The following is a 10,286-nucleotide window of genomic DNA, read 5'->3' on the forward strand; positions in this document are numbered from 1 at the left end:
AGAGCTTTCGTCGGAGTCCCACTCCCGACAAACATGGGCATCGCCGCCCTTCTTCTTGTAGTATCTCTTCTTCTCCTTTCTTCTTCCCTTCTTGTCGTCGCCCCTGTCACTATCACTTGATAATGGACATTTAGCTATAAAGTGACCGGGCTTACCACACTTGTAGCAAACCTTCTTGGAGCGGGACTTGTAGTCTTTCCCTCTCCTTTGCTTGAGGATTTGGCGGAAGCTCTTGATGACGAGCGCCATTTCCTCATTGTCGAGCTTGGAGGCGTCGATTGGTTGTCTACTTGGTGTAGACTCCTCCTTCTTTTCCTCCATCGCTTTGAATGCGACGGGTTGAGCTTCGGATGTGGAGGGATCATCAAGCTTGTTGATCTTCCTCGAGCCTTCGATCATGCACTCAAAACTTACAAAATTCCCGATTACTTCCTCGGGGGTCATTAGTGTATATCTTGGGTTGCCACGGATTAATTGAACTTGAGTAGGGTTAAGGAAAATAAGTGATCTAAGAATAACCTTAACCACCTCGTGGTCATCCCACTTCTTGCTCCCGAGGTTGCGCACTTGGTTCACCAAGGTCTTGAGCCGGTTGTACATGTCTTGTGGCTCCTCCCCTTGGCGAAGACGGAAGCGACCGAGCTCCCCCTCGATCGTTTCCTGCTTGGTAATCTTGGTGAGTTCATCACCTTCGTGCGCGGTCTTGAGTAGGTCCCAAATTTCCTTTGCATTCTTCAACCCTTGCACCTTGTTGTATTCCTCTCTATTTAGAGAGGCCAAGAGTATGGTTGTGGCTTGGGAGTTGAAGTGCTCGATTTGGGCCACCTCGTCCTCATCATAATCATCATCCCCTACGGATGGTACCTGTGCTCCAAACTCAACAACATTCCATATACTTTTGTGGAGTGAGGTTAGATGAAATTTCATTAAATCACTCCACCTAGCATAATCTTCACCGTCAAAGGTTGGCGGTTTGCCTAATGGAACGGAAAGTAATGGAGTACGTCTAGATGTACGAGGATAGTGTAAGGGGATCTTACTAAACTTCTTACGCTCTTGGCGTTTAGAAGTTACGGAGGGCGCATCGGAGTCGGAGGTCGATGTTGATGAAGTGTCGGTCTCGTAGTAGACCACTTTCCTCATCCTCTTGTGCTTGTCGCATTTCCGATGCGACTTGTGGGAAGAAGATTTTTCCTTCTTCTCTTTGTGGTGTGAGGAAGAAGATCTTTTCTCCTTCCGTTTGGAGGAGTCCTTCTTCTTCTCCTTCCTCTTGGTGCGGGACTCTTCCGATGAAGTGCTCCCTTGGCTTGTAGTGGGCTTGTCGCCGGTCTCCATTTCCCTCTTGGCGTGATCTCCCGACATCACTTCGAGCGGTTAGGCTCTAATGAAGCACCGGGCTCTGATACCAATTGATAGTCGCCTAGAGGGGGGTGAATAGGGCGAAACTGAAATTTACCAATATAAACACAACTACAAGCCGGGTTAGCGTTAGAAATAAAGACGAGTCCGCGAGAGAGGGCGCAAAACAAATCGCAAGCAAAATGAAGAGTGTGACACGCGGATTTGTTTTACCGAGGTTCGGTTCTCGCAAACCTACTCCCCGTTGAGGAGGCCACAAAGGTCGGGTCTCTTTCAGCCCTTCCCTCTCTCAAACGGTCCCTCGGACCGAGTGAGCTTCTCTTCTCAAATCAAAGCCGGGAACAAAACTTCCCTGCAAGGGCCACCACACAATTGGTGCCTCTTGCCTTGATTACAATGGAGTTTTGATCACAAGAACAAGTGAGAAAGAAAAGAAGCAATCCAAGCGCAAGAGCTCAAAAGAACACGACAAATCTCTCTCGCTAATCACTAAAGCCTTGTGTGGAATTGGAGAGGATTTGATCTCTTTGGTGTGTCTAGAATTGAATGCCTAGCTCTTGTAAGTGGTTGAGAAGTGGAAAACTTGGATGCCTTGAATGTGGGGGTGGTTGGGGTATTTATAGCCCCAACCACCAAACTTGACCGTTGGTGGAGGCTGTCTGTTCGATGGCGCACCGGACAGTTCGGTGCCCCAGCCACGTCACCAATGCCGTTGGATTCTGACCGTTGGAGCTTCTGACTTCTGGGTCCGCCTGGATGTCCGGTGCACACCGGACATGTCCTGTTCATTGTCCGGTGCGCCAGTATGGGCGTGCCTGACTTCTGCGCGCGCAGCGCGCGCATTTAATGCGTTGCAGGTAGCCGTTGGCGCCGATATAGTCGTTGCTCCGCTGTTACACCGGACAGTCCGGTGCACACCGGACAGTCCGGTGAATTATAGCGGAGCAGCTCAAATGAATTCCCGAGGCTGGTGAGTTCCTGAGGCCATCCTTCCTTGGAGCACCGGACATGTCCGGTGTACACCGGACAGTCCGGTGAATTATAGCGGAGTTGCCTCTGGAAATTCCCGAAGGTGGCGAGTTTAAGTTGGAGTCCTCTGGTGCACCGGACACTGTCCGGTGGTGCACCGGACAGTCCGGTGCCCCAGACCAGAGGTGCCTTCGGTTGCCTCTTTGCTCCTTTGTTGAATCCAAAACTTGATCTTTTTATTGGCTGAGTGTGAACCTTTTACACCTGTATAATCTATACACTTGGGCAAACTAGTTAGTCCAATTATTTGTGTTGGGCAATTCAACCACCAAAATTAATTTGGGACTAGGTGTAAGCCTAATTCCCTTTCACACACCCTCTTTGTGGCTTCGGAGGAAGGCAGATTGTAGCGCTCGGCAAGATCACGATGCCAGTGACCTTCGGATTTGTCAACAATACAAGGACTGAGCAAGTTGTGTTTGATATTGTCGACATGGAATACCCTTACAATGCAATCATTGGTCGTGGGACACTCAATGCTTTTGAAGCAATTCTTCATCCGGCATATCTTTGCATGAGGATACCTTCGGATCAAGGGCCTATTGCTATTCATGGAAGTCAGGAAGCTGTCAGAAAGGCCGAAGGAAACTGGACAGATTCAAAAGCAATCCATAATATAGATGGAGCCGAAGCTTGTGAGCAATACAAGTACAGAACACTACTAGAAAACCCCCCTTGTAGCTATGCTTTTTTGGACAATAGGCACGCTTTAATTCGTCTCTATATGAATGTACGCACGCTTTCCAAAAACGTGTTAGAAGCGTCTTCGTATGGACCGTATCAGACTTTGTAGAAACGATTATCGTAAGCGTATATATTAGATGAATAGACGTTTCATAGACACGTTAGATGCATGTTTAGACACATTGATACGCTTTTATAGATGCGCATATAACATGTGTCTATTATTGTTGTTACGTCATATGGTAACGTTTTATTATGTGTGAAAAAATATAGATACGATATTATAGATACATTCATAATTCATGTGTATTACTATAGTCACGTTTTATAGTGACGCTTTATTGCGCATTAAGGAGTATAGAGACGATATAGTAGGTGACACGAATGATGACATGGCAGGTGATGTGGATAGGTGACATGGCAGGTGATGTGGAAAAATGACGTGGCAGGTGATGTGGAAAGGTGACGTGTCAGCTGAACTGGCGAGTGACACATTTTATAGTAATGCCAAAACGCGTGTTAACAAAAGTAGAAACAATAATATAGCCACGTTTGTATTGTGTGCCTACGCATATCAATACGTTATATAGTAACGTCAAAGTGTGTATTAAGACCTGTAGAAACGATTCTGTACATACATCTATATTTGTTTATAATAATATAGACACGTTATACTGTAACACTTTATTACGTGCCAAAAAAAGATGTTTTCATTTATACATTTATATATATAAATGTGCATCGAGATGAATGTTAAAAAAATCAAATTATAAACCCTCAATAATATTGCTTTTGGCCTTGGCAAAATATCAAGAAGCTAACTAACTCGATAGCAAACATGTTCAGTAACTGCCAATTGTGTTCACAAAGAAGCAAAGCCAAAGTGGCAATATCATACAAATATCACTTAAAAATTTTAGTAACTACTAGAATCTAACTGATTCACTTTGCAATTATACTAGGCTTCCCATCTAGCTTTGTCCACGCCATCTAGCTTTGTCCACGTGCTGCAGGTACCAACTTGTTGCGGGTACAAGATGAGCTTCTAGCTTGTTTCACCTATGAAACATGTGTTAGATCAATAACTCAATTTGAAGTTGTTATGGGGACACATGTACTATTTCAAATAAAAAAGAAACTTACATGTGTAATTGGCCAAGGAATAACATAGCCAATAGCATCAATTAGTGTACGAATCTGATTAGATGGTCTAGGTACCTCCTCATATATAATATTGCCAAGTTCAATATTTTCAAGGCCTTCAACAAGAACCCCACAATATTCTGGTCCAAGCTTTGCTCCTAATATTTCTCTTTGGCTATCTGTAGTCACTAACTTCCCTTTGGCCACAACTCTGCCTTTGTTTATCAGTGAAATAAGGTAGACTTGCTTTTGTCTCTACAAATTACAAAACATGAACATATGATCTTTTGGTAAAAACAACGTCATAATTGGAAAGAAACAAGGCAAATAAAACCACATACTGATTCTGATATGCCCATGCTGGCAGCTTGAACCCTTCGAGTTCTCTATAATAAACATCAAATCATAGCATCACTTAATCAAATTATGCTTTATATTTTAATTGAAACAATAATACAATTAGCTTAGACATACCATGTTGTGCAATATAGGATCACTTGGCAAATCTTTGACTACATTGCCATCAAGTTGTGCCTCCTACAGGTATAGTTTCACTCAATTATTATAGAAAAAGAAAATTATAAATATTAGATTTTAACAGGGAATGTAGACGAATAGGAACCAATTACTGAACCCTAGAGTTGCAAAAGAAAGCTAATCCTTCCAAAAGCTAGCAGACCAGTTCTGAACATCTTATAACAGTAGAGTTGCTTTAGGATTCTAGATGATTCAGCACACGTTAGTATATATGAGAATTCAGCATCTAACTTGAAAATAGTTCTAACTTTACAGGCAATACATGGAGCCCTTAATTAATGTATCACATATTCTACCTGCGGATTGCCTTTTGTAGGCTAGCCTTTGTGTAAGGGGAAAGGAAATGCTCTACAAGTACTGTGAAAAATGAGGTGTTGCCCACAAACGAATCAGCAAACTCATCGTTGCCACTGGTGCTGCAGAGGTTCCAAAGCTGAACATGCTTCTCAGAAATGCCAAAGAAAGCGGGGTGGATGATCTTCAGTTGATGGAGGGTTCTGAAGCTATGGAGATGGTGTTGCATTTAGCCATTCTGTAATCATGTCAATATGTTATCAGTGCATTTAGCTGCATTAGCTCGGGTAGTTAAATTATAAATCTGTTTGTGTACCGCGTAGAATCGCTGGTGTACTGGAGACTGCCCAGTATGGGCTCTGTTGTGATCCAAGACCGTAAGAGTGGTCATAAGGTTTTGACTGATGTTTATTACATTCCTGAGTTGAAGTGTAATATAGTAAGTTTGGGTCAACTGGAAGAAAAAGGTTTTCTTTTTGAGGGCAAAAATGGGAAGCTGTGCATTTATGATCTGGAACACAACCTGTTGATTTCTGCTCCTAGAACTGGAAATAGGCTGTATACTGTCAGATTTGGTTTATCTTCACCTATATGTCTGTTAGCAAATTCAGATCAAAAGGCATGGCAGTGGCATGCTAGGTATGGACATTTGAATTTCAGAGCTTTACAGGAATTGGGTGAGAAAAATCTGGTAGTGGGGATGCCAAATGTGAAGAAAGTAGAGCAAGTATGCGATGGGTGTGTCTTAGGAAAACAACACAGAAAGCCTTTCCCACAGGTATCTGGTTTTAGAGCAGAAGAAAACCTTGATTTGTTTCATGCAGATTTATGTGGTCAAATAACTCCTAAGAGTGTGGGGGGTGCCTCATATTTTCTGCTAGTGGTAGATGATCATAGTAGATATATGTGGGTGGAGATGCTCAAAACAAAAGATCAAGCATTTGAATTGTTCAAAGGCATAAAAATGAGGGCTGAAGTTGAATCTGGTAGAAGGCTGAAAGCCATGAGGACAGACAGGGGTGGGGAATTCATTTCAAATTTATTCTCAATTTTCTGCAGCCAAGAAGGAATTAAACACTACACTACTACTCCATACTCTCCACAGCAAAATGGGGTAGTGGAAAGAAGAAACCAAATAGTGGTGGAAATGGCAAGGTGTTTGCTGAAGACAATGAAAGTTCCTTCAGTGTTTTGGGGAGAAGCTGTTAGAACAGCTGTCTATCTTCTGAATAGATCAACCACTAAAGCTCTTATCTCAAAGACCCCATATGAAGCATGGCATGGTAAGAAACCAAGTGTTGGTCATCTAAAAGTCTTTGGATGTGTAGCACATGTAAAGCTAGCTGGTCCTGGTTTGAATAAGTTAGCTGACAGATCAAGAAGGATGATGTTCATTGGCTATGAATCAGGTTCAAAAGGCTATAGATTTTTTGATCCTGCCACAAATAAACTGGTTGTTAGCAGAGATGTTGTTTTCGAAGAAAACACACCATGGGACTGGGAGAGTTTAGTGCTTAACACAGGTGATAAGGTGACTGAAACATTTGTTGTAGACCATCAGTTCTGTGACCAAACTCCGACAATATCAACTGAAAGCAATATTGAAGCATCCTCTGAACCAACTGCTGAAGGGGATCTCTCAGCAAGCCAGGGGAGTGCAGTGGGACATGATGCAGTTCCCAGCTCACCACACACTCCATTGACAAGTACAGCTCAGACTACAGGTATGGTGTCTCCTCCTGTACAGAGTCCTCAATTTTCAGAAGGAGTACCACTGAGGTACAGAACACTAGCGAATTTGTTTGACTCAACTGAAGAAATCCAAGATTTCGAGTACAGTGGGCTGTGCATGTTGGCTGCCGATGAACCAAAAAATTTTGAGCAAGCTATTGAACAAGACTGCTGGAGGAATGCCATGGAAGAAGAGATAAAGTCAATTCATCAGAATGAGACCTGGGAAGTTACAGAACTGCCAAAAGATCACAAGGCTATCGGTCTGAAGTGGGTGTTCAAGGTAAAAAGGGATGCAACCGGAAAGGTGGTAAAATACAAAGCCAGGCTAGTGGCAAAAGGGTATGCACAAATCCATGGAGTTGATTATGATGAGGTTTTTGCTCCTGTTGCAAGGCTGGAGACAGTGAGGTTACTCCTGGCTTTGGCAGCTCAAGGTGAGTGGGAGGTACACCACATGGATGTTAAGTGTGCATTTTTAAATGGAGATCTTACTATCACCTAGTACTGGGATAATTGACTCTCATTCACTCATGCTCTCCCTTTTGGTATGATGACCAATTGACCATCATATAAATGAACACAATTTAGAATTTTAGGGCAAAAGTCTTAGATCAATCTGAATTTGCTTTCACTGTAATTTTATTTTGATTGTTGGTGTGATTCAGGCTGATGCTAAAAACTTGATTCAGGCTGCGGGGGAGGCTTAATCATTTGCAAAATAACAACTTTGAAGCAGGTAACAAAATACAAAAAAATACAAGATACATGTGCATTGGTAATTGAGTAGGCCTTTCTAACATACCTTTAAAGGTGTTTGCTCATGTGGTGCAGATGTATGGACTTGAGTTCGTCCAAGACTTCTATGGCCAGATTGTTGTTGCTGCTGCTCGACATGAACCATGTTCTACAAGCCATTAGCAAGAGCTTGAATATTATTATATAGTAGCTAATGATATTTAATAATTGAAATAAAGGAAGTATACATGCACTTCATTTGTTCGAGAGGTCACGTCAGCATTTGAATCTTCTTGGATGCTACTCGTATCTTTGGCAGCATAATTTTCAGATTTGTCATCTTCATTGCATTGGTCATAACTATCACCACCCTGAAATATTTGAACCAACATACTGTTAAAAATATGCTCTTATTCTAGAGAGGGAGGGGGCCATTGTTGAATGCAAGCTTACTTCATTTTGTAAAGCTTCTCTCATTTCTGGGGTTAAATCTTCTGGATACTTTTTTGACATAAAAGTAAGCCAATGCTTCATGAGACCACTCACGGATTCCATTTTATTGTCAATTTCATTTACTTTCTCTTGGTACATTCTTTCTTCCTCCGTTTGATTAACAAACGGTAAACCTTGAAAAGCTTGTACTTGACTCCAGTACTTATCATCATAGTACCCACGTGCTTTGAAATCCTTGGCAACAATATCATTGAACACTTCATTGTAATCTTTAGATGAAAGACGATTACCATCATTGTTCCCTCTCCTTTTTTTAAATTCCTCATAAGATGCAGCCTATTGAAACAAAGTATATATGAAGGTTAAGGAACTATAAGCTGATTTTTAGATCAAGCATAAATCATTTATACCAGAAAATGTACGTACCATCAGTGTCTCTGCCTTTTCTGTTGTGTATCTACCATTCTTCTTTTTATGAGCTGCCTCCCATAGTTCTATCCTATGAACCTTTCGTTTAGTTCTGGTTTCCTGCATAATTTAGTTATTTGGCTATCATTTCAATCCTCAGATAGATGATAGTGAAATTTAACAAATATGGATGAATATTTATCACCATCTCTTTTTTTAATCTAGCAAGGCTTTTCCTCCCACATGTGTGTGCAGTCTTCTGTTCTTTTGCACAACGAGAGTTTGTGGAACATAATTTCTACAAAGACAGGCAATGATTAAGCAATAATGTAACATTCCTTGATTAAAAATTGATATAAACGTGTTGAGTAAATAGATGGCACCTTATGTTGCTCTTGGCACCAAATTCCAACTAGAGATCTCCATTGATGTTCATTAGTCGTAAGTGGCTTCTCTCTTAGGATTTCTTCTAGAGTTCTCTCGTCACGATTGAAGTATTGTTTCTTCAACTTAGATTTGTACGCTCGCCACCTATTATTAACTGTCCTTAGGATCCAGTCCCTTGTAAGATGTATGGTTTGCCTTGGGAAGGCAAACTTTAGCTACATATAGGAAGGTAAATGTTAGTACATATATAAAAAATGAAGGTACATGCTTGCACCGATAACAAAAAATTACCTCAACATCCCTTATTATTTGTTCCTTGTGTGAATTAAACCTGCTATTGTCAAATCTTGGGATGTCTAAAGGGGCTAAGGTTGGGCTTTCTGCTACATGGCCAAGGTGCTGCCCAAGAATGGAGGCTGACCTTTCATTTGGGACACCATTTTCATCTGTCTCTACAATTACCTTTCCTCCTTGTAATGCTAGTAAATTTGAAAGTGTGAATTCCCCTATAATCTGTCTAACCTCTCCATTTGGCCCTGCATATATGAAAATGTAAGATTTCACATTGTACCAAGATATACAAGAACAAACCTGAAACTTACATATGATCTTAATTGGACTTCGAGGTTGGTGTGGCAGGCGGACTAATAAATCATCAACATCAGGAGGGGACTGTAAACTTTCATTGTTCTCATTATCTGCCACATTTTCGTGCTCCTCCTGAGCAGCTTCTGCACCATCTCCATCAATGTTCAAATTCTTTAATCTTCGAAGTCCTCTTGTCATGATTGATTCTGCTTATTACATATAGGAGATCAAGAAAATAAAAGATGAGCATGTTAGTTGCCTTGTGAAATTGCATTCTCAGTTAAGAGCTAAGATTAGAAATTAGGAATTTCATTATCCAAAATTTAGGCAAGAAACAAACATTTCATTCTATAATTTTCATAAACAAAATAGGCAAACACATATCAGATTATGTACAGGTTCAATACAACCTTTAGAACAGGCAGAAATTGCAGGTGGCAGTAGCAAATCATATGGACAGCATGTTAGTCTGAATAAGATTCACTAGTTAGTATTAATCTCGTTGGATAGCTAGCTTTTTATTCTTGCTGTTTTCTTTAGTGGATAGCTAGTTAGAAAAGAGAGAAGAAAGAACAGAAACAACCACAAGCAAATGTGGCTGTTGCAGGCGAAGACCAATAAGAACGATCCATTCTTGGATCCCCTGCAAGCACGTGCCCATCAGAATTGAAATCATTATACATCCATGGCGTTGTAGATACATCTAACAGCTAAAGCTATACCACCATACACATGTAAAGAATCAATTTTCTTTTCAGGCCTGGGAACTGTGGAAGGATAGAAGATGGAATGAGTTCATTGATCAATCCTTTGGTGATGACTACGAACTGGAAGAGCTGATGAAATACCTTGCTGTGGCCTTGCTGTGTGTTCAAGAAAAAACAGTAGATCGTCCCACAATGCCTGATGTCGTTGCAGTTCTTATCAGCGATAGC

At 41.3% G+C, this 10,286-nt stretch overlaps 1 protein-coding gene across 1 annotated transcript; it reads right to left on the reverse strand.

Moving 5' to 3' along the window:
- Nucleotides 1–3,839: 3,839 nt before the first annotated feature.
- LOC103654358 (uncharacterized) lies at nucleotides 3,840–8,974 on the reverse strand. The gene is made up of 10 exons (XM_020552782.1): nucleotides 8,760–8,974; nucleotides 8,582–8,674; nucleotides 8,395–8,496; nucleotides 7,969–8,304; nucleotides 7,764–7,886; nucleotides 7,583–7,684; nucleotides 4,690–4,752; nucleotides 4,557–4,601; nucleotides 4,216–4,470; nucleotides 3,840–4,131 (listed from the first exon to the last, which is right to left on the reverse strand). The coding sequence occupies exons 2-10, from the start codon at nucleotides 8,582–8,584 to the stop codon at nucleotides 4,063–4,065; spliced, it is 1,098 nt and encodes a 365-aa protein (XP_020408371.1). The 5' UTR covers nucleotides 8,585–8,674; nucleotides 8,760–8,974; the 3' UTR covers nucleotides 3,840–4,062.
- Between the last annotated feature and the right edge of the window lie 1,312 nt (nucleotides 8,975–10,286).

This window comes from Zea mays, chromosome 4 (assembly GCF_902167145.1).
Source record: "Zea mays cultivar B73 chromosome 4, Zm-B73-REFERENCE-NAM-5.0, whole genome shotgun sequence".
Lineage (NCBI taxonomy): Eukaryota > Viridiplantae > Streptophyta > Magnoliopsida > Poales > Poaceae > Zea > Zea mays.